General features: G+C 33.4%; 1 protein-coding gene across 6 annotated transcripts in view; it reads right to left on the reverse strand.

Annotated features, from left to right (window-relative positions):
• Positions 1-4,312: 4,312 nt before the first annotated feature.
• LOC129229421 (uncharacterized) overlaps positions 4,313-25,664 on the reverse strand; it is a 43,868-nt gene continuing 22,516 nt past the window's right edge. For 5 of the 6 annotated variants that reach the window (XM_054863725.1, XM_054863722.1, XM_054863723.1 and 2 more), the window contains 5 exons: positions 17,816-17,940; positions 13,458-13,537; positions 8,527-8,639; positions 6,426-6,567; positions 4,313-5,430 (listed from right to left, as the gene is read on the reverse strand). In XM_054863725.1, coding sequence (XP_054719700.1) covers positions 4,627-5,430; positions 6,426-6,567; positions 8,527-8,639; positions 13,458-13,537; positions 17,816-17,940 — 1,264 coding nt within the window. In that variant the 3' untranslated portion in view covers positions 4,313-4,626. The remainder of the gene's footprint in view (positions 5,431-6,425; positions 6,568-8,526; positions 8,640-13,457; positions 13,538-17,815; positions 17,941-25,664) is intronic. The other variant, XR_008581097.1, reaches the window with a different exon arrangement.

A 25,664-nucleotide genomic window follows, 5' to 3' on the forward strand; every position in this document is an offset into this window, starting at 1 on the left:
TAGAAAGTTTGAAACAAAAAGTTAAAGAATCTAACAGTTATTCTGAAAAGATTAATATTATAACTTTAATGCCCAAATCATGGCCTGAATCGAAGATATGTAAAACTCTTCAAGTAGGCGAGTTTGTGGTTCGAAAGGCAAAAAAAAATGGAAAAAGAATTTAGTATATTACCTTGTGCAGAACACAAAAAAAAAAAAAAAAAAGAATCGCAATAGAATTTCAAATGACATAAAGGAAAAAGTTATAAAATTCTATGAAGATGATGAATAAAGCAGAATATATCCAGGTAAGAAAGACTTTAAATCTATCAGGAATGAGTATTCAAGAGTAAAAGAGCAGAAACAAAAGCGTCTCATTTTGTGTAATCTTAATGAGTTGTTCAAAGCATTCAAACTAAAACACCCAGAAGTTAAAATAGGTTGTTCAAAATTTTGTGAATTGCGCCCACAATGGTGTATTTCAGTAGGTGGCTCAGGAACTCACACTGTCTGTGTATGTTCTATAAATCAAAACATGAAGTTAATGATGAGTGGATCATTTTAAAACTGTCTTACAGAAATCTGTTGCAGAGGATGACACGTAACATAAATAACGAAGAATGTATGTTTGGTACTTGTTTGAACTGTCCTGGTTTAGAAGCAGTAAAGCTGTTTTTAGAAGAAAATAAGGATAATCTGGAATCGGAAATTAGATGTAAGCAGTGGATGATTTCTGATAACAAATGCACTTTAATTACTGTTGAGCAAACTTATCACGAGTTTATTGATAATTTAGTAGAAAAATTGTTAGTTTTAAAAGAACACCATTTTATCACTGTTTCACGAGCATCTTTTTTAAAAAAGAAGAAACAAACTCTTCAACCCAATAAATGTTTAATACTTGGAGATTTTTCTGAAAATTTCACTTTTGTCGTGCAAGATGAAATACAGAGTTATCATTGGGTAAATTCACAAGCTGCCTTACACCCTTTGGTAATTTATTACAAAGATAGAAAAAATGAATTACAAACCAACAGCTTTTGCGTAATAAGTGACTATTTGTGCCGCACTACAGTTGCAGTTTATGCTTTTCAAAAAGAAGTACTACAAATTGTAAAATCTGACATTCCTAACTTGGAGAAAGTTTATTATTTTACAGATGGAGCTAGCGCACACTACAAAAATAGAAAGAACTTTGTAAATTTATGTCATCAAGAAGAAGATTTCAATTTGAAAGCTGAATGGCATTTCTATGCAACCTCACACGGTAAAGGACCATGTGACGGGATCGGAGGAACAGTGAAAAGAGTTGTTACAAAAGCCAGCTTGCAAAGACCTACTGGAAGTCATATTTTAACTCCTTTGGAAATGTATAACTTTTTACTTCAGCTATTACAGGCATTAAATTTATCTACGTAAGCACTAAGAAAGCTGATTTAACTGAAAAAATACTCCAAGAAAGATTTGACTCAGCAAATTAGTGAAGTGGATCGGGTAAATACTCAGCGGGTGGGTAAATATTTTTTGGGTATTTACTCGGATATTTACCCAACTACTTTACAAGAAACTGCAAAAAGTGAATGGGATTTTTTTTAAAAATCTAAATATGAAATAGGTGGCAAAACTGATACGCATATGTATTACACAGTTTATAATATTTTTTATTGAAAGACTTGATGAAATTATGAAAGAAACATATCGTGAACCAAAGAATCTTTGTTTTCAATGTCACAATTGGAGAAAATGTTTGTTTTTTTTTTTTTGTAATCAGTTAAGCTTCTTACTTTTGTAGAATGGCTTTTTATGTCTGAAATTTGGCCATCAACATTGATTAAGCATATCTAACACATTTAATGTGAATATCATATTAGATTGCTAAGTTGTTTCACACAATAATTCTTTAAATATGTGATCAAAATACAATTTTTCGGCAAAAATTTATTGTTTTGTATATGGTTGGTTACAGAAGGTGTATTCCGAAAGTAATGCAATGGTTTTTTCCAGGCCGCTTTTATTGGTCGGAGTATAATCAAACTACTTGGTTTAGGCGAGGGGACCCTAAGTTTTTCTGGAAAACCAGCCTCATGGTTCCCCGAGCTGTGGAAGTGGCCAGACATAAGTTAATGTTACCCTCTGCGCATCGACCGTGTCACGGGAAAAATGGTACACGATTAAGTTTTGTTGCTTAAGCAACAAAATCTCTTGAGGAGACTAACAAAATGATTTGTGAGGCTTACAAGGGCTTTTCTCTGTCCTATTAACAAGTTTTGAGGTGGTTAAAGACCTCTAAAGAGGGCCGGGAAGAGGTTCAAGTTGAACAACGCTCTGAGTGGCCGTCAACCAGCAAAACTGACAACAATGTGGCTCGTGTTCCTCTATTGTTGGACTTTGACCCTCAATTGACTATCAAGATGATTGCAAATGAACTGAACATGTCATCTACTGCTGTGCTCCGCATTACTCAAGATTTAGTGATGAGAAAAGTGTGAGGCAAGTTCGTGCTGAAGCACCTTGCCATAACGAGCTGCAAATCCGCGAGTTCCTGGCTAAACAGCCGGTGAAAACACTGTCCCAGCCCCCATAGCCCTCCTGACGTCTCCCCGGCAGACTTCTTTTTGTTAACTCGGATTATGGCAGGCCTGAAATGAACCCATTTTTCATCCCTAAATGCAATCGGTTGATCCAATCAGTCATGATGATTGATCTAATTTTCTATATTTGAAATATGATTTTTAGTTTTTGTATTATATAGAGTATAATATACATAATTTCAGGATGGTGTAATGCTGTTTTCATAATTTTTCTTCATGTTTTAGGGATGAGTTATTTGGACAAATAACACAATTTTGAACAGTTTAAAATTTTAGAAAGAATTTCCAATTGTTTGATACTGTGACATAAAAAATGTTTCACTGTTTTTGTATAAATAAAGCTAAAAAATGATCAGTAATTTTCATTTTAATCAAATATTTTAACTCAGAAAATGATTTGATTATTTTTTTTAAAGCAAAAAATGTTTTTGTTCTTCTTCATTAAAATATAATTAAAGTAGTCTTGCAATACTTTAGAGTCCCCATTTATGGATAAAAAACACGCCGCAATTAACTAATTCAATGATTTAGTGCTCCCTTTCAAAATGAGTTAACTGGATAAATAACACAATTTCGAACAACTGTATCTTTTTAACAAACCAAATACACAAAACAATACATATAACGTGCATAGTACTAGAATGGAATATTCAATTGGCTGAAAAATTGTATTTTTAATTTCATCCCCTTTTGGTTTACAGGGGTCTAAAAATGTCATTTTTCTCAATTTTCTGATCTTTGACTGGCTGTAATTTGTAAAGGGTAAGCAAACACACAATTACAGCTATATTTTCTCATTAGTGTGACTCCAGTGATTACTTTTTGCCATATTTCACTTTGTGTTTTTATCCCCTAAGTGAGTTATAACCTTTTGAAATGAGTAAAAATTTTACTTTTGACCTTGAACTTTGGCCTGCTGCCATTATTTTAATTATTAAGTTACAACTACATAACTCAGTGTGTGGGGCCGTGGTAGCCCGATCTTTAGAGTGTCGGATTTGGGGCCGGAGGGTCCTGAGTTCGAACCTCGATGGTCGAAGACCCACCGTCGTCATTAAAGGGGACTGGGCGACGTTAAATATGCTCGTGGTCTCAATGTCCTCCAAGTGAAACGATACCTTCGGGGGTGCTAGCATCAGGTAGCTATTAGCTCCTCGACTAGTTCTAAATTCTCATAAACTGTTCGATCCGGTGATGGTGCTGCCATCTATCGGTATATAAAATAATGGAGGCAAGGCACTTAGTATGCAGTCCTCGACATAAATACAGTTGTAGTCAGTTGTGATTCTGAATAGGAACTCAGTGTGTGAGATTACTATTTTATGTACTTTAACATCAAAATGTAAAATGTTCTGCCATGATTGTTATTCAATTAGATTTGGGCCAAAATGCAAAGGTCTAAAAGTCCTATTTTTGATTACCAAAATGACTTTTGATGACCTCTAAAAAATCAAGGGTTAAGGTTAGAGGAAAAATAAAAGTGGTTTTAAACATCATTCATATGCATCTTTTTTGGGATATGAGTTTCAAAAAAATTAAAAATGGTTCAGCGCATTTATCCGATCGCATTCATCCGTTGAATCTGTATGGAATGACCATTATGTAGGTATTTTTTTAGAATTTATTGCTTCTTATGCAAGGTTATACACAGTAGGTTAAAAACCTATTTTGAAATATTTTCTGTGTTGAATCATATTAAACTCAACAAAAAATTTATAAGAAAACGTTTTATATATCCTCAAAACATTTACAGTTCAGAAATACTTAATTACTTTAAATAAGAAAAAACAGTTCAAAAAAGAGGTTGCAGTGTGAAACATTTTGTTAAAACAAAGAAAAAATGCATTTATTATTATTATTATTTTTTTTTTCAGAACATTTCTTGTCAGTTTATAAAACTGTATGCTCACCCAATAAATTAAGTAGCTTTATTTGAATTTATTGTAGTTTTCTGTTTTAGGAATTTTTATCACATCATATTTAATCATATAAATATATCACATCACATTTTACAATATTTGTGCAGCAAATGATATATAACAAAACATATTGTTGCTTATGCAAAATATTGTTGTTCTTTTTTAAAATTCATAGCTTCATAAAGATTTAAACCTGGAGAAGAACAAAATGAAGCAGAGAACAGAGTGCAACTTGTTACACCTGCATTACTTGTTGCTGTTATTGTTTTGCTGCTAGACTTTAATTTTCGCATAACTGGTGCTTTTACAGTTTTAATTGAGTTACTTTTATCATTTTGGTTTTGAGGAGTTGTTTTCTTAATTTTTTTCTGCTTTTGATTTTTTGAGCAATTTTTTCTTTTTTTCTTTGGCAAAGGTACAGCAGTTCTTTTTGCATTTAAGGTTTTCCGTTTGGACGATCGCAATTTACCTACGTACCCCATTTCATCGCAGCTTAAGACATCTGGCGATATAGCAAACACTTCCTTTTCCCCACTTTTTACCTGTGTTTTGGCCAATGATTCTTTGCTAATGTTCAAATTAGATGCATTTTGTCCTCTACTGGTATTTAAGTTTTTCTTTAGAATGAATTTTGCACCATAATTGAATGGGTTGCAAGTACTAGATTTCTGTAATTTATTTTCTAACATTTTAGAGAACATGGGTGAATCTTCAGGCACGATTCCATAATGTGAAAAATTTCTGGCACGTTCTCCAAGATGATTTGAGGAATTCATCAAATATTTTTCTGAATTTAATCCATAATTGTCTCTACAGCCATCTTCAAAATTGGGTTTTGATATGGAAGAAGCATAATTTGTGGATACAAAGCATGGGGAATCAGCAATTGCAATATTCTGCCTAGATAATAACTTTTTATGTCGCCAATAATCATCATTTCTCTGAAAGAAAGAAGGTCCAATCAAAAAAAAGTTTTTTTTTTTTTTTTTTTTTTGACTAAAACTAAATATTAATACCATATTAGTTTCAGTTCAAAAATAAAAAAACATATCTTTGATCATACAAGAGTCTGGTAACCAAAATCTATTTTTAAGCACATTTTAAATACTTTCTTTTGCAAACCAAAATCCTCTCAGTAAACCAAAATTATTTTTTTCCTGTAACTCTCGACTTGGTGTAAAATGTTCACCTCTAGTTCATGCACTTTTCCTGAAATCAATTGCTCACACAAAAGTCAGATACTGCCCTGCGATTGGAAGGATGTCATACTGCACCAAAGTCCCCCTCCCCACCCTAATTGATGCTACTGGGTTTGATAGATTAAATAATTTAAAATAAGGTGAAAATTCAGAAAGGACATTCTAAAAATTTTATTAACTCTTTAATCCATTTGGATGTCACCCTGCCCCTATTGATTATGCCCTGCCCAAATGCCTCACCCCTTCAGCCTTCAGTGATGCTACTGGCTTTGATAAATTACTTATTATTTGAAATATTGTGTAAAAGTTCAGAAAGATTTATTTCAGAAATTTTTATATTTTTCATAAAATAAAAAACACATTTTGCGGATCATCCATCTGCCCTCTCCCCCCCATGCTACTGCCAGAACACATTACTCTTTTTTAATGCTTTGTTTCAATTTTTTTTTCAAACTCTCTTTCAACAGCAGCTTTGCTGTGAGAAAGCGAACTATATTATGTATGAATTAACTATTTTACATACAATCCCATAGAAAGCAAACAAATTGCAGGAAAAAATAACAAGAAATCACAAAAATGACAAAAAAAAAAAGGAAAATCACGTATTCAAGAAAAAATCTCAGGTCTGTATTTATAACTGTAGTTTAGTAATTTTATAGCTTTTGCACATCTTGCAGAAAACTAAATTTAAATTATTAAATATAAGCTATAAAGCTATATAACACATTGAAACAAACCTGTTTTTCCTCATTAGATATAGAAATAAAATTTCTTAAAGCACTGAACTTTCCATCCAGATTCTCTTCTAGATTATCCCTTAAACCTCTCATTGAGTTGTGGATTTTAAGGCCTATATCTGTAACCATATTCTTTGTATACCTGAAAGACATGTTACAAAAACTTTTCTAAATCAAAATCATAGCGTACTTTGAAAAAACATACAAAAACAATTTTAGGATGTATGTAAAAAGCATAAATGAGTGGAAAGTGGAAGTTGTGTTTTGCTGGCATCATTCAGGCTCAGGGATCGTACTTAATAAAAAGCCTGTGTTCTGATTTAATATGGATTTTGGCAGAGGCAATATGTTTCCCTTTTGAAATATTTCCAATGTGAATAAAAATTCTAGCAAATACTTTCTTTTTAAAAATAGTTATTTTAAAAGTAAAGACATATCATTCAATTTGTAATTTTGTATGGTTGAAGTTTTAGGATCAACATAAAAATTTCGTCAACGATGTACAGTTAAACTCACTCATAATGAGCCCTGCTTTAGAGAGAACCCAAATTTAGCCAGGAAATCAGAAAGATTTGGTTGGTACAATGTTAAGTCCATGTTGGGGGCATAACTTGCTTTTAACAAACAAATTCTGCTTAAAGCAGTAATATACAGAAGGAGACCCATTTTGGAAATCCGAGACCCGAAACGTTTTCCTCAAATATTTAAAAATTATAATAATTTTTTTTCTTGAAAGTTTTATAAGTTTAAAATTGTTAACATTTGACAATTACTAGTTGAAAACACAGTGTACCTAGAGTTCAGCTTTTTTTTTTTTAAAAAAAACCTTTTTTGACGCTACATAAATAAGCATTTTGCTATCAATGTGCCGCAATCTTTTAATATCCACTTTCGGTTAATGATAATTCTCTCTTCCTTCTCATAAGTATGCAATACAAAGCCTATTGAACATAAGTACAAAATTATCTTTTGCAAAAAAAAAAAGCATTTATTGTATTAATCAGCACATCACATAATAATAAAAAGCTACATCCATGGACTATACACTGTTACAAATTGTCCCCGATTTTTGTTTTAGCACAATGAAGTATGCTTTTATTCCGATTGATCACAAGTAAAACAAATTTAGAGTGAACATTATCAAAACCAAGAGAAACATGACAAATACTGCACGACAGGAGAGTTTTCATTATTTTTTGAGTCGGAATCCGAAATCCAGAAAATTCTGAAGACTGGAAAGGTTGCTGTCCCTAGCATTCGGGATTTGGGTCTCATACTGCATTTGTGATTCATAAAATTTCTATTGACTTCCAGCTTAACTTACCCGCTTGGAAAAATTCCTTTTATATTCCAAAGTCAATTGAAAGTTAGTCATAATTCAAAGTCTGAGAACAAGTGATGGTCCTTTTTTCTTTTTAATTGTGGAATTTTGAAAATTATGTTTTTGTTGACGCTAATTTCATCACTTCCGAGAGTATTGAAGCTAAAATTCAAGCTGACGCAGATAAAAGAAATATGACATTGACAACAACAAAGACAAATGTGTAGAATATGCAGCTGAACAGTGAACAAACCTCAACATACTCAATGGCTTTTAGAATGCAGAAGAAATTTAAATACTTTTCGAAAACGGGTGTGAGTGCAGAGATTTCTCAGGCCATGAGTATTCCTTAAATAAAATAACCCAAGAAAGAGATAATAAGATAGTCCAAAGCTATCTAACAAACTTCTTTGCTATTTCATAGAAAAAAAATCATGTTTGTATGAATTTTTATTTTTTCAAATTTGTTTTTTCCAAGCACTTGGTTATAACGAGCAAATATCTGGTCCTTTTATGCTCGTCATAAGCAAGTTTGATTGTCTTGCTGCCACAAATTTATTTGTACATATCATATGTTTAAATATTTATATAAAAAATACACAAGAGGGGGGGGGTGCTAGGGGACAATTCAAATAAGAAACCAAAAAGAAAATTTCTGCCTATTCTTTTCAGGACTACATAATGGGTTGGTTAGGGGATGTTTCTCACCTTCCTCTAATTTTGACTTCTACAAATTTCACTACATTTTGAATTTTGGAAATAAAAGAGTCAAATGTTTACTTTTCAAAATGTTTTTGCTCATCTTCTATGTCTTTGAAAACTTTCTTACAAAAGTTTTGTTGTTCATCATATTTTTCAGCTTGAAGTTTCAGTTGTTTTAAATATTGAGCATTCTAAAAAATATTTAGAGAATGAAAACATCAGCATGATAAATTTGATGTCAGTTTTCAAACAGCAAATTATTTGCAATAGTTATCAAGGCAAAGATATTGATTATGCTTTCACTAACATTGGCATGGATTAATTCAGTGTCGCCCAACCTTTTTTTGCCCGAGGGTCGGACCTCATATCAAAATTATTTTTGCGGGCCAAAACACACATAAAATTTGAAAATATGTCATTCTTTTCTAAATGACATGGGAAAATATGGAAAAGGGAAGAAAATTACAAACCAGTAATTGTTGTTATCATTACTTTATGCTAATTTATTTAAAGCATGCTTTTCAGAAACTAATTTCTGAACATTCAACTCCAAATTTGTAACATTGTCACTAATCCTGCTTTTTGATTTGTAACATTGGACAAAATAGCAGGCCATACAGATCAGCTTCACGGGCCAGATGTGGTTCAGGGCCATAGATTTGGCACCGCTGCATTAATCAATATACTTTAAATCACAATTTCAGAAACTAATAACATTTTAACTTTTTTTTTTTTTTTGAGGTTATTTGTATTTTTAACATTTATAAATAAATACAAGGTTTATGAAAAACATGAAATGCTTAAAAACTTCCCAATACTGACATGCTTGGGTTTATCAATAGACCTATTTCAAACAAATCTAAGAAGGTTCTTCTGCCTTTATATAGGAGTTTAGTAAGACCTCATTTTTCGAGTATGGAATGCTGTTCAGTTTTGGCCACCTTATCTAAAGAACGATGTTTCTGCATTTGGAAAGGGTTCAAAGAAGGGTAACTAGACTAGCCAGGGGACTTTCAGATTCAGATTATGATACCAGACTTAGTAGGTTCAATATTTATTAGTCAGAGAGCTCAGGGCCGCCAGACCTTACTTATTTTCTAAGTAACAAAATGTGTGTAGGACAGAATAGAGTTAGCATGTACTTTGAACATAAGCATGTCTATTAACTTGGACCAAGGGCCAATTTGCAGGTACTGGGTACTGAATGTATGCAAAAACAGTGATAACCTTATTTATTTTCTAAGTCCCAATTTTATATTATGATACACAGGAAACTATTCCAAATCATTTTGTAAGCTGCCAAACTAATGGTATGGGACAAACATCCCACCAGACACAATCAAAGCGTCGCTGTGAGTACGAATGCGATGTTATTATTCTTGCTCTTGAACATTGAAAAATATTGTCTGCTTTCAAAAAGCAATATTGTTAAAGCAGAAAACCTAGTAAAAAGAACATGAAACAGGATTTTAGTGAAACTCCGGTTATACGCCCTCGAATCTACGTTTTCCCCACAATTCATGTTTTTTCATCAGATCCCAGTTTTTTCATATGCAAATAATGCTAATTTAACTCAGATGTAACTCGGACTTACGTAAAAATCAGCACTCAGAAAATAAGTAACGTTATCGTTGTTTTTGCGTACATTCAGTAACCAGTAACTGCAAATTGGTCCTCGGTCTAAGTTAGCAGTCAAGACTGGAGAACCTGATGAAAAAAAATGTGAAATGTGGGGAAAACATAGATTTGGGGACATAAAACCCGGGTTTCACTGAAATCCTGTTTCATGTTCTTTTTACTAGGTTTTCTGCTTTAACAATGTTGCTTTTTGAAAGCAGACGATATTTTTTAGTGCTTAAGCGGAAGAATAATAACGTCGCCCTCGTACTCACAGCGATGTTTTGATTGTGTCTTGCGGGATGTTTGGCCCATACAATTAGTCTGGTAGCTTACAAAATGTTTTGAAATAGTTCCCTGAGTATCATAATATAAAAATTGAAACTTAGAAAATACTTAAGGTTATCACTGTTTTTGCATACATTCAGTACCTAGTACCTGTAAATTGGCAATGGGTCCAAGTTAATAGACACACACTTATGTTCAAAGTACATGTTAACTCTATTCTGTCTTACACACATTTTGTTAGTTGGAAAATAAGTAAGGTCTGGCGTCCTGGGCTCTTGGACTATATAGCCTGGAGCAAAGGAGAGTCAGAGAGTACATAATTCAAATTTATCAAAATGAAAGATGTTAATGGATTAAATTTTTGCATGGAAAGTAGGACAAGGGGTCATTGCTTTAAGCTCTGCAAATCTCAGGAAATTAGGAAAAACTACTACTTTAGTAGAGCTGCGGGCACTTGGAACAGCTTTTCTGAAGAGGTGGTAATGAGCAAGGGGGTAGATAGCTTTAAGAGGGCCATTGATCTTCATTGGGGACTAATAACTTGAGTAGGACCAGACTAGCTGGGCCCAGAGCCTGTTGCTGGTCATCACATTTGTATTTGTATTCTTTGTACATATTTTTCACATGATTGAAACAATATCTGTAATTTCTAGAGGACTTTAGTGAAATAAAGATCATCTTTACTAATAATAAAGCTGAAAGTCTCTCTGTCTGGATGTCCGGAGGATGTCTGGATCTCTGTGACGCGCATAGTTCTTAGACTGTTCTGCCGATTTTCATGAAATTTGGCACAAGTTAATTTGTAGCATGGGAGTGTGCACCTCGAAGCGATTTTTTGAAAATTTGATATGGTTCTTTTTCCATTCCAATTTTAAGAACAAAATTATCATAAGGTGTACGAGTAAATTACGAAATTATCATAACATGGAACTGTAATATGGGTACAAGCCAATCGGCGAGAAAATTCACCATACATTATTTGTAAATATACAGGCGAACAAAAAGATCTTTTAATTTTCCTATTACCGGCAACGCTGTGCGGGTACCATTAGTAACCACATAAAACACAAACAATAAGTAATGAACCCCTTGTATTTTTATACTATTATTTGAGTCATTTTTTTCAGGTTATGACGAGAAAAATTTGTCTTCATTATTTAGAAGTTGTAATTCATTTGTAAAAGGAGAAATCATTTAATCTTGAGCAAATATTAATGCATCAAAGAATATTTGTCATTACAGTCCTTTTGGAATAATAGCCTGAGAAATGGCAGAATGTTGAAAGACATTGTTGGAAAAGTTAACAGCAACACCCCTTTTATTGAAAGGTCAGCATTCATAAACACATTCTTTTAAAAATTTATAATGAATTTTTGACAGATTAAAAAAAAATAACAAAAAGACTCATTTTTCAACTCTTAAACCCATAAGTTAATGATAACATAAAAAAAAAAAAAACCTATACAATTTTAACATTTAGCAAGTAATTTCACAAGCATAAAAAAATTGGAAATCAGATAAATTACAGCAAAAAAAGTGGTTCTGTTTTTATTTAATCAATTAATCATAAACTACCTCCGGCTAATTTAATTTTGGTAACAGCCATTTTTCAATTGAAGACCATGGGGCAAGAAGGGGACAGCTTCCCATTTTGAAAACTGGCCAGGATTCACAAAAAAGTTAAAAAAATAAAGATTTTGCCTACATATTTATATTATATTGTAATTTGCCTCTATGAATGCAATTTCAACGACATTTTAACAAAATTAATATAATGTTACCTATTTGTAATTATTTGTTATCTATTGGAGCTGTCCTGTTCCTGCTCCAAATAACACATATAATACTGATGCAGTAAGGCAGTATCTCCAGAAATGAGATTCTGAGATATTTGAAGAAACGCGTTTTGCTTTTCATACATGTTCTTCGCTTGTTGTTCAATTAGTAATTCTCTATGATGATGAAGTGCCCTAGTGGAATGATGCACTTTAGCTGGAAGCAACCACAGCTTCCAGAAAACTGTTGAAAATATCAACAAACCTACTGAAAAATGTTAGTTTTCCAATTTTCACTCTAATACTTAAAAATTTGAAATGATTTTACATCATTTTTCTGTCATCTTTGCAAAAATTTGGACTATCAACATTGTTTAGTGTAGATAACATTTGAAACAGCTGAATCATTTTTTTAATGAATTAAGCTCAACCTTTTTTTTCTCCCCACCCCCTCTACTCTTCTAAAATAATATCCCTCTTAATGCAACAGTTTTTCAAGAAACTAAACCGTCGTTTGTAACGGTATTTTGCAGGTTCAGAGTAATAGAATATCCCTCTTATTGGAATAGCTTCTCATGGCAAATTGATTATTCCTCTTAGCAGGCTTGATTGTATTTAAAAAGAATCATTTTGAATGCATTGTTCATTTTCCTTTTTAGTGTATTTTTGAATTACAGATAAGACCACAAACCAGGGGTTGAACCAGGTTTTTTTTTAGGCCTACATTTTGTGAAAAGAATAAATTTTTGTGAGCTTTTTTTTTGGGGGGGGGGGGGATGAAAAAAACTCTGTCATTTTGTATACAGCATTGTTAGCTATCATAAATCTAATCTGAAATCCCTTTGGCCGAAAGGAATTCACTGGGAAATAACCTGGAAGCAGGAGAGTTTTTTCCCATGATGTTTTGATTTTGGACGAATTGATTAAGCTTACAAGTAATGAAAGAACTGTTTTTGCAATTAAATTTTGTGAAAGGTGTACTTTCGTGAAGTGGTTGCTTTTATTATATGGAATTTTGTGAAGGGGGCAGCAAAGCACACCCAATTTATGCCTGAATCGACCCCAGAAAACCTCCCCCAACACTTCTGCAATATTTCACTTCATATCAAATAACTTAACCTAACAATTGAACTTTTAAGAAGAGTACCTAGAAATTTTTTTGAATTTAATTGTATTATTGCAAATACTAGTAAAACTTTTACATCAAGTCCAAAAGGGAATCTAAGTTGAGTAAAGTAGCAGGGGAATCAATTACGTTTTAAAAGTTATTTCAAATAATTTCTGCTAAAATTACGCTTCATTAAAATTTAAACATTGAAACAATATTACTTCTGATATTTTACTGCTCAAGATTTCAATATTCTTCTCATAATCCTCATGATTTTCTTCAATCTTTCTGAATAATTTGGCTAAAAAAAAGATTCTTTTGTTTCATAAAGCGTAATTTATTAATTCATTAGCGTAAAGTTGAAACTAAATATAAAATGCATTTTAAAATCCATACAATGAAATTGTTGTAGGTATCTATGTAATCAAAATAAACAAAAGCATAAAATAAATTACTAAATTGACCACCATCACAGTCTGCTTTATCTGGATCGGAATGCAGGTTCACTAGGATTGAGTGCTCAAATATACACCTTTGTATCCCTAACTGTCAGAAAGTTGTAGTCATTTTAACATTTAAGAACAGGGGCGTGCACAGGGGGGAGGGGAGAGAAGGGACACCTGTTGGCCTGGGCTTGAGCCTGAAGGGGGCTCGAAATTTCTAAAATGAGAGGTTAAATATAAGGGTAAACAATAAAATGGGAGGGGGGGGGGGGCTAAACATCATTTGTGATGGGCCCCAAAATTTGCGCACCTCCTTGTTTACGAGATGCAATATTTATGACATTTTGTGAAATTTAGGAAAATCTTCATTACTTATTAGCAACTTCTTTTTCATTAGATTTTTTTTCCCTCAATTCATCTGTTAACACAAGGCTCAAACAAATTACACTTTCAGTAAACTCCCAATTATCCAGGCTAATGTAACAGAAAGTTAGATCAGATAAGAAGAATTAGATGTATGGGAAGCTGGTACACCAAAAAAGCAAGGGGAAGGGTCCAAAGAGATGCAGGAGGGACGAGTTAGGTTAGTAACTCCACTAAAGTGGATTTTTTGTGGGAAGTTAGGCAATATTATTCCCGTTTAAGGTCAGCATTGGTTAAATGACCTTGCCAAATAAATTTGTGACACTGACTTAAATTTCAGAACACATGTCCTCAATACACACTCCTTCCAATTTTGAAGAGGTTCATTTTAAATTTCATGAAATAACACAAGAAAAATATAAAACACATACTTAAGTTAATTCTTTTTTCTTTAACCACATGACTCAATCAATTTTCGACCTATCGATAATTTTAAGCTTTTAAAAGTGGAAAGGCAATGCCCCTTTATTTTGGTAAGTGAAAAAGCCCATCTTGCTTTTGTATGAGCTGCCTATATCAAGTTATATATATATGTGTGTGTGTGTGTACATATATACACTGCTTGACATTGAAAATGCAACACCAAGAAGGAGTGGTCAGAAAGTGATGAAATTTGAAAAAAAAAAAAAGACAGACAGCAAGGAATAATAAATGATCTTAACTTCAAAATGATAGGCAGAATACAGAGTGAGAATGGCGTCGGCTCAGTAGGATGTAGGACTACCGCGGACAGCGATACACGAAGAAACACGTCTAGCCATAGAGTCAATAAGGTGCGGATGATGTGCTCTCCATTCCCTTTCAACCATTTGCCACAGTTCGACATCTGAATGAGGCAGGGACAGAGTCTGCAAACGGCATCCAATCACATCCGACACATGTTCGATTGGTGACAGGTCAGGAGAGTATGGTGGCCAGAGAAGCATCTGTGTGCCTTGGCGAGCATCTTGGCAGATGCGAGCACTGTGTGGTCGGGCGTTATTCTGCTGAAAAATTGCATTAGGTAGCCCTTGAAGGCAAGGGATTGCCACCGGCCGCAGCACATTATCCAAGTATCGTTGGGCTGTCATAGTGCCCTGAATACGAACTAGAGGTGATACGGAATTGTACGCAATTGCGCCCCAAAACGTTATAGTAGGGGAGATAGCGACAGTTTTTAATACATTATTTAAATAAAGCCAGAATTTTTTTAAATCTTAGATTAGTTTATTTAAAAGAAGAAAACGCGAGTCTACCAAAAAGTTATTGTTGCAATAATTAATAAAAAATTTTGCAATATGTTGCAAAAACTTGTGAAATTGTCTCATATATATAAGGCTGAAACTCGGTAATATTATGGATTACGTATAAACATAACGAAAAATATATGTCTACCGCGTCCGAAGCGTTGCCGTGCCATGTCTACCACCCACGCAAGGTGCGAAAAAATCAGTCAATTTTGACTTAAATATATAAGCCTAATTTTTTTTTAAATAATTGTTTATAATGTATAAAATATAAAAACAAAAGTCTACCAGTTGTGTTATGTTGCAAAGGCATGATAGACGCCACGGAATGTCGACCTCGTACCTCTATACGTACCGTTTATCGGGCCGCTAGCGCTCGCTCAAAAAAGTTTGCCTATCGTCCCGAAATTTAAATACATAAAGCTGATTTATTTTTTAATAAATAGTTTAAATCCTATTTTCACTAAAATTTTTAGTCTACCGTGACTAAGAGGTTGCTTAGTCTTCGATAGACGTTGCTTAAATTATAAAGTAGTTGGAAAAGATCTGTCTCCACGTCGACGCCACACACGTATGTGGCGACTATCACTGGTTAAACAGAAGCGGGATTCATTTGAGAACACCACATTTTGCCATTCTGTCATCCATTGTCACTCTAGTTTGGCACCATACTAAACGTTGCTGTCTATGTTGTGGGGTCAATGGCAGTCTTCTAAGCCGACACCGTCATTGCAGACCATGCGCGACCAAACGACGGGAATTGGTTCTGGTTGACACGGGAACATTCAGGGTATCTTGCACGTGCTGTAGAATCGAGGAACAAGTGACTTGTGAGTCTGCTACAGCTTGTCGGTGGATGTGTCGATCCACACGTTTTGACGTCACTCTGACTTTGCCTGCACCCCTCAATCTTGCCACATTTCATTGTTCCAACCATCTTTGGCACAGCCGATGCACCGTGCTCGCACCCATGTGGGTATCAGCTGCGATTTGACATACGGACCAACCTCCCTTTCTCAGTCCGATCACCATACCCCTCTTAAAATCGTCTATCTGCTGGAAGTGCCTTTGTTGATGACGGCCTGGCATTCCCTCGTGTTACACGTATTCTCCAACACAAAAACAAAATTTCTTGACTAATTCTCCACTCAGAAATAACGACATGAATATTGCTCATTCTGCAAGTTCCTTCCCTTATATCTTACTTCATGTGTGTCGGAGAGCTGCGCATTTCACATTATTTACATAACTCAGTGATGTACGTCTACTCTAAAATTTGCATAAATTTCTGAACACTCCTTCTTAGTTTCGCATTTTCAGTGGCGAGCAGTGTATATATAAGCTGGAATTCTATAAATATTTATTCATTTCTAACCTCGTCATGGTATTAAAAACACATGTTACAGACTTTAAGATAAATTTAATGCATTCGGTATACATAGCAGCAAAATAAGCTTTAACAAAAAATTATCCTGAAAAAAAAAAGAGTACTAAGTCTAATATTTTATTGTTTATTAATAATACAGTCAATCCTTGTTAACACAAACTCACATAACGCGAAATTTCCCTTAGCGCAAAATAAATGCCATCCCCTGTCAGATACAGCTACAAATTAGTGTTAAATTAATCGGTTAAGACGAAGATGATTCAGACGAAATTCCGCATAAGACAAAGAAAATTTTAAGGTCTTGAAGACAAAAAGGGGCAGGGGGGGGGGAGAAAATATCTACACTTTTACATGAATAATTTCGAAAATAAAAAGATCTGCACTTTAACATAATCCACATGGATGAAAGCTTTAAGTTTACTTATTTTAGCTGTAGACGATACTTATACTAAAAAAGCTTGGATGAACAATGAAATCTTCAACAAGGGGCTTACAAACCTAAACTTAAAATTTCATTGTGAAAATTTTTTTTCCTTCTAATTCTGGAAACATTTAAGGTCTTAAAGCGATAAAATGTTTTTTTTTTTTTACTCAACAACACTGCAGCGGAAGATCCGATCTTGCAATCAAGGAAAAATCAGATGTTTGAAAATACACTGTTGTAGAGAAATGGTTCGAATAGCCATTGTCTGATTCAAATACCTTGTGTTTCTTACTCAAACTATAAATTTTAAAGCTTGGTTGTACATTTTCGGACAAAGGTACTTAGGTTCTTTTTTCTGAGACATAAAGACAAAAAAAAACATTTCTGCTTACACAAAATCCAGTAAACTGCAAAATTGGTTAACGCGAAATATTTCGGAGTCCCCGTCGAGTTTGTGTTAACGAGGTTTGACTGTACTCAAATTGTTTAGTCGACTCGTGATTTGGATTGATGAAAATAGCTGCTGGTAAGGGGAATATCATACTCATGCTCCTGATGTGCAAATTTTTAAATTTGAATGCTTATTTCAAACTGAAATCAATAAGAATAAAAGAATTCAATCACAATTCAATGTTACAAACATAATTCACACATGAATAAAACTGCAATTTCTTACCTTGTGTTTCCTTCACTATTTTTAAATCCTTACTAATGATTTTCACTTCCTCCATAATGTTTTGCATTGATAGCATACATGATTCACTTTTTTGTGAATTTTTCTGTAAATTTTCACCAACATTTCTAGAAAAAAAAAATCATGTTTAAAAACTTTTATCACGTGGTTCTTTGATGCGATTAGTTATATTCAGGCCCGGACTGGCCTGCTGGGCAACCGGCCACATGGCTGATGCGCCCCTACGCCAGTATTTTTTTTTTTTTGTTTTGTTCAAAAATATTCTTTACAAAAAATTATCCCCCACCCACTTCTTTTTGTAACTAAAAAAATATTTTTTTTCCCTTTAACTGACGATTTTTCTTCTCTCTTTTCCTGACACCTCAAAATTGTTAAGTACAAATGTTTTACGGTAATAAGACTTTTAGCTAATCACTGAGGAACCTGGAATTATTTTGCCTTTATTTTCAAAACTTGTTCCTTTCTTCTCAATCACTGTCACTACTCACTGGTGCGACTTTGAAGGTTATTTGGGGGTAAAAATCCTTGGTCCCCCACTGCTTTGAACAGGTGTCTTGACGAGTAAATTATAAATTCTAGGATTCGCTGATAGCTTACTCAATACCCAGAATCACCTGCGAAATTCTGGCGGAAATTTAAAAGCGGCGATTTGGAGTGAGGAGAGCAGGTAGACATGAAAGAAGATTATTCAGTTTGTTTCTTGGGTGCTTCCAGAAAAGAAAAAGCAATTGTACATTACGCTACCATTTTTAATAATAATTTATATTTTGCCTCCATTTTTTTTCCGAAATAAAAATTGTATAACTTGTTTTGTTTCTGTAACAGTGTATTAGGACCGCAATATTTTCTTCTGTAATTTTGATCATCAATTTTCTTGCTATCGTACCTCTGATTGCATGAACACAGTTAACGAGCATCTAGAGGTGACTCATCTTTATTTGACAGAAAGCAACATCCTGTTGCGCCCTTTTGCCTTCTAAAGAGCCCTGCAGATTTTTTTCTTACACAGACAAACACCCCATACTGTACAACTGTAATAGTTGTTGTTTTAACGCCCAGATGCGCCCTTCTGTCGTCATATTAAAGCGCCCAGCAAGCCATACTGTGACTCCCCCCCACTCCGTTCATTTTTCAGGTCTATAAAAGAAGTTTTTGAAGGGCCCGTTTTTGCTATCATGAATTTTAAAATTACTTAAAAATGCACTTTGAGATTTAGAAAAAAAAAAAAACATTTTGAGAGAAGAGAGCTCTTTAAATCTAGAATCAAGACAAACATCCCATACCTGCAATCGTTAGTTAGTCTCTAAGTGCCCTGTTGTGTTTTTAGATGCGGCCTCAGTCTTTTCAATTCACGTTATCGCGACAACTTGACAAAAATGTCTTTTTTCCAGGGTTGCGAGTCAGCGTCGAAGAGCCGGAGTCTAACTGATTTTGGGGTGAAGGAGTCGGATTCGGGAGTCGAAGGTTTAAAATTTCAAGAGTTGGAGTCGGAAAAAGAGTCGCTCATCTCCCCCCCCCCCAAAGTCCGCAACTCTGCCAGTGCTTGAGGAGTCAAAGTCGGAGTCGAACTCTTTTTGTGGTAAAGGAGTAGGAGTTGAAGGTTCTAAAATTTCCGGAGTCGGAATCAGAGCCGTAGTCTTTTTTTTTTTCGACGCCACAGCCTTGCTTTTTTCCTTGAAAAACTCTCTCTCCCCCACCTCGCTTTTCAGGTCTTTAATGACATTTTTCATACACTGTCGTATGCTACAAGATTCTTGAAGGGTCCGTTTTTGCTATCTTGAATTTTGAAAAGACTTAAAATGACATTTTAAGACATTAAAAAAATTGTTTTCGGAGAAGAGAGGTTTTTTTTTTTAAATCTTCACTTAACGACAAACATTCCGTGCCTCCGTACCAGTAATCGTTAATTTTTAAGCAAAGCACCCTGTTGCGTTTTTAGTTGCGCCCTTCAGTTTTTTTAAAACGCCCTACAGCCTTGTTATAACTCTTGTAACAATAAATATTTTCGCTCCTTACGCGACATTCACGTTATTGCGACAAAAGTCCTTTTTTCTTTAAAAAAAAAACTCTCCACCTCTGGTCCGGATCTAAAACTTCTGCCCCTCCCCCCTGAAAAAAATCTTCAGGGCCCCCAACAGGCCACTGGATTGCGCCCCCCCCCCCCCCAAATGACTATTCTGTTAAACGAGTGATTGTTGTTTGTTTTTAACTGCTTCAATATTTCTACCTTAATTATGAGTTCATTTGTTTAAATTGTTTAAATTTATTTGTAATTATTATTAGTTTAAGGTTTTGAGCAGTTATGAGGAACTTTTAATCCTGATTTTTATAATAATGTTGAAAATATTTTCAAGTTTTTAAATTTGAGTACACATTTTTTATTTATTTTTTAAAAATATTCTTCGGTCACTTGAACCGTGGGTTTTCTGTGGTGTGCCCCCCCCCCTACTGCAGCGTCTGCGGGTATGTAGATCTGGATCTGCCCCAGAAGAAAAGGACCTTTCTATAAAGATCCATTTTTGCCATCTTGAATTTTGAGACAACAGAAACTTCTTGCAATTTACAATGAAATTTTTATTGACGAACTATGTGAAGTCAAGAAATGAGGCAACTTTTATCATTGTGTGATAACTTATTAAATTATTCCTTCAAACTTTATATTTATAATCTCTTACATTTTTGAGGGAAATGTCCGTTTTTCCATTTTAAGAAGTATCATTATGTACATATATTATTAATTCATATCTTATCTTTTCTGATTCCACAATCTTCATTATTGATTTCAGCTCATTTACTTATTTTGTAAAATTTGTTCACAATTATTTATAGATTTTCCGTCACTTGCAGATAGCGTTATATTACGTTCTTATGTTTAGCCATGTTACTTTAACTTTGGATGTGTGTGTGGTCATAATTTTGACTGAAAGAACAATTTCTTGTAAACTGTGGTACGGTAAACACAATTTTTAATTATATTTATACAGCCAAAAAATCATATTTTCCTTTTATTATAATGAAATATTTAATATTGTCAGTGGTGTATTGGTAATATTGGTTTAATTCGCTCAAAAGGAGCAGGAAAATCAATGAAATGTAATCAGTTGAAGTAAAAATGTCATAAAAGCTTTACAGGCTCCTTTTGCAAAATGTATATGCATTTTTAAAAGATTTTTGGTTGGAGGGCAGTGGCGCAACCAGAAGAGATACCCACAGCCCTCCCCCCCACGCACACACAGAATGCTGAGCTAAATATGCTGAGCTAAATGTTTTTCAAAACTATTCTTTATTATTGAAGAGAAAAAAAGAACACGTATAATGGGAAAACAAAGTGATTTTAATTTTAAAAAATAATACTGTCCGGGGGAAAATCTTAATTTCTTTTAAAGAAATTTTTTAATTAAAAATATTTAATGGTTGCAGTTTATTGGTCAAATTCAAAAATCGCTAACAATTGCGTTTTTTGAGCTTTAATTTCGAAAAATTTCTGGCCCTAGTATGACAAGATATGGTCTTACAATCGTGTTTTTAAGACTTGAATTTAAGAAAATATACGGGAAAGGGTTTCCAAACCGCCTTCCTGTAATATATAAAATTTAAAAAAAAAGGCTTTTTTAAATACACTTACAAAAAATTTAAGTTGAATAGTCCCTGAATATAAAATATTGCTTAAGTTTTAAGGACCATGCTTTTGAAAATTTTACTAGGGAAGAGCTCTAGAACCTCCTTTCCATAAAATCTTCAAAGTTCGTCGACAACTGCGTTTTTGAAAAACTTCAATTTTAAAAATTAAGGGGGGGGGGGGAGGAACAATTGATTTCGATTTATTTTTTTAAACACTTTTATTATACTTGGCCTGATTGTCACGGAGTAATCTGAAGCCTGCTATTGCTTATATTTCAGCAACTAGATCACTTAGAGACTACTGGATTTCACTAAATGATTTGCTTAATTTTAAGGTACAACTTAACGCTGTAAAATTAAATTTTGAAATAAAACTATTATTTTGGTTAGGATGGAAAATAGCAAATTTCTTGTAATTTCCCCCATTAAATGTTTAAATACAAAACCCATTGTTACAAGTTTTGTTTCCTTACAACAGCAATATTAATAGTAATCATGAAAAATAAATTTTGAATCAAGGTTTCTCTGGAGTAAGCATGGTATTCATCCACTATCATTGCTTTCTTTGGATTTTTATCTCGTTTTCGATTATTGACATATATATATGTCAATAATCGAAAACGGGGCTAAGTAAAGAAATACGGATCTTTATCAGGAGTGTTTTGTCTGTTGTGAAATATGAATTAGTTTCGCAAACCTTTAATGTTTAAATGGTTCTAATTAAATGACCGAACAAACAAATCCTACAGGAGAACAAGGATTATTTTTTAGTGCCAAATGCTTAAAGTTTTAGACATGTATATAGTTTTTTTCCCTTTTGGTATGAAGCATTTATATGAAAAAAAGAGGTGAAATTTCATGATAGTAACGTTATTCTATCTCTGAAATGCATTTACACTAAAAAGAATAAAGTACAGAATATTTTTTTAAAAAATACTAAGCACTTTCATAATGCCCTCAAAAGGACAAAATAACTTTTCTGGGTCAGAAAGAACACTTTTTAAGTATTTCTGTAGTTTTCAATTATTCTAAGAAAATGACTCCATAAACGAGGAAAAGTGTGGCTCAAGTCATTTCAAACCAAACTTTCCCCCAAAAATATGCGTGTTTCCAATGCTCAAATTTGTGACAAAATTGTTAGATAATACTAATAACTTCTCTACCTGACCTGAGCCGCACTTTTCCTCGTTTGTGGGGTCATTTTCTTGGAATGATTGAAAACTACAGGAATATTTAAATATTATCCTTTCTGACCCAGAAAAGTTATTTTGTTCTTTTGAGTGCATTATGAAAAGTGCTTAGTATTTTTTTAAAAAAAATTCTGTTATTTAAAAATCGATCGGGACAGTCCTTGAAGCTCCATCCCTTACCCAAAAGTCAACAATTATGGCCTATAATCGCGTTTTTAAGACTTCTATTTCTAGAATTTCCACTGAGACCCCTGTACTTTTTTCCCCCTTGCATCAGCAAAGAAAGTCTTAAATTGCGGTTTTAAAACTACAAGTTTCAAAATTTTACGGGGGAGAACCGCCAAACCCCCTTTCTTTCCTTCCCTATATGATCTAAATTTTTTTATTAACACGCTTTTATTAGCGTCACCTGTATGTATGTATGTATGTATGTATCTTGTAACAGAATCTTGCAGCTCAAATTTCGCCCACTTCCAGCGATCGGATTCTTTTGAAATTTGGCATGCGACCTCAGATCCGATGACAATGCAATACTCTATAATAAAATTAATTAATTAACTCTTTAAATTGTTAGTTTCCTCCAATTTTAATCAATATTTTGGCATAAATCCAACAATGAGAAAAAGGAAAAATTTTTAAAAATACATTAAAAAATGCTCGCAAAAATTATTTTAAATATATACAAAAACCTTTAATTTTTCTGCATCAGACAAAATTTGTTCCACTGTTCCAAGGTAATTAGAACATGATATATAATTGTTTTAAACCAATTTCATGCCAAAATTTAGGCGAGCCTTCAATTGGAAATTCTTTGCTGATCAGACCATTGTTGAACAAAACTTTTATTCAAATGCATCTCAAATTTTCAAAGTAATATAAATATGATTTCCACAAACATACATCGATGACTCACAGTAGCTTTCCATCAGGGTGCACTTGTCTTAACTTTAAGATATTACCTCGTACTCGTTTTATAAATAATTTCGTCGCCTGATAATTCTCCAACATAAAACTAAAAAACAGAAAACTAAAATAATAGTTTAAAAAACTAAAAAAAACACGCTTTCGTAGCAAAATGAACTAAAAAGTGAAAAATAATCTTTGGATGATAGTAGTTGACCAATCAATTCATTTTAATGTAATACGAAAAAGCGTGGGGGACTTCTTATCAGTTGTCTTGAATTTCTTCCATTTGTTGTCCAAGCAAAAATGTAAATAGACAGCACCCCATGCTTTTTTGTATTACATTAAAATTAAGTGATTGGTCAACTATTATCATCCAAAGATTATTTTTCACTTTTTAGTTCATTTTGCTACGAAAGCGTGTTTTTTTTAGTTTTTTAGACTATTATTTTTTTTAAATGTGCTGCCCCTAAAAAAAAAAGTTCTGGTTGCACCATTGTTGGAGAGGTGAGTAAAGACTACTCACACTGAAAGTCGATGTAAGCAAGAAACAAAAGCAATATTTTTTTCTCCTCCCTCGCTTGTCGACTGCAGTCATTGATTTGTAGACCCCAAAACAATTTTTACTGTGTATTATCTTAATTTTGTAACAATTATATAACTTTGAAAAGCTTTTTTTGTCTATTTTTTTCTGATATTTTTGTAGTTCCAATTTCTCCTTAAAAGGCTTCAAAATGCAGAATTTTACATCTTTTTTTAAAATTTCTTCCGGAGGAGAAACCCTCGGATTGTAGTTTTAAATTTGTAGTAAAAATGTAGTTTATATCTCACTTAAAGGGAAACCCTACACTTCTCTCCTAATAAAGACCATTCCACTTCTTAAGGTCAATAAAACATTAAAAAAAATTTTTTTTAAGAAAAAAGTTCGCAGGCAAAACATTAGAATACCAAGAACGAGGACCCCCCCCCCCCCCAAAAAATGTCCCTAAAACACCCAATTTTAACATAACTTCTTGCATAGCCCTTTATATCAAACGTTCTTAATCGTTTTGTTTCAAAAATGCAATTAGTTTTTCAATTAAGATATTAAATGCTAAAGCAGTTTTGCATGCCATTCCAAATATGCCAGTTAGACAACTTTTTTTCAAGCAGTTTTCCAAATCATTTTTACTAAAAGGCGAATCTTTGCAGTTGACCTTCCCATTGTAGGTCACAGAAAACCTCCCAAGACATTTGCTCATTCAACAACTTTACCTGCAATTCAGAAAATCTGGAGACATTATTACAATATTAGTTTTTTTAATGATGCCTACTAATGTCTCTTTTCATTTGACCTAGATATGTGTGTAATGTAAATACAAATGTGATGACCAGCAACAGGTCCTAACCCCAGCTGGACTGGTCATAGTCAGTTTATTAGTTCCGAATGAAGATCAATGGCCTGCATGAAGCTATTCACCCCCTTGCTCATTACAGCCTCTAATAAGACATTCAAAAACCCTACTAAAGAAATAATTTTTCCTAATTTACAGATTAGCCTGAGATTTGAATAGCTTAAAACAATGACCCCTCGTCATGCTTCTTGTGCAAGAATTGAACTCATTGACATCTTTCATTTTGATGAATTTAAAGAACTGAATCATGGTCTCTCTGACTCTCCTCTGCTCCAGGCTATACATATTAAGCAGGCCCCCAAGTGGTTTTTTGAGGGAGAAAAGTAGGAAATAAGGAATCAAAAATTAAAAAAGTAGGAAAAGTAGGAAAAAATTCACTTAAAAAAGTTAAAAAAAATAGGAAGAGATAGGACTACACACACGTCAAGGGGAAATAGATTTAGCATAAATTTTATTTCTAATGTAAAATAAACTAACAGTATTTTTGATTTAAAACTATCCCCAAAATAAATTAACAGTATTTTTGAAGTATTAAAGGGGTTTAATGAAAGAACGAATCGCAAAAACAAAACGAAAGAAACAAGCTGACAATCATCAGTATGAAAAATAAACTGGTGGAAACAAAGATATTAATTACAAAAATATGAACACAAAATCCAAACAAAGAAAAACTTTTCAAAAATACACTAATAAAAATTTTAATTGCGAAAGAATAAAATGCAA

Source organism: Uloborus diversus, chromosome 9, assembly GCF_026930045.1.
Source record: "Uloborus diversus isolate 005 chromosome 9, Udiv.v.3.1, whole genome shotgun sequence".
Taxonomy (NCBI): domain Eukaryota; kingdom Metazoa; phylum Arthropoda; class Arachnida; order Araneae; family Uloboridae; genus Uloborus; species Uloborus diversus.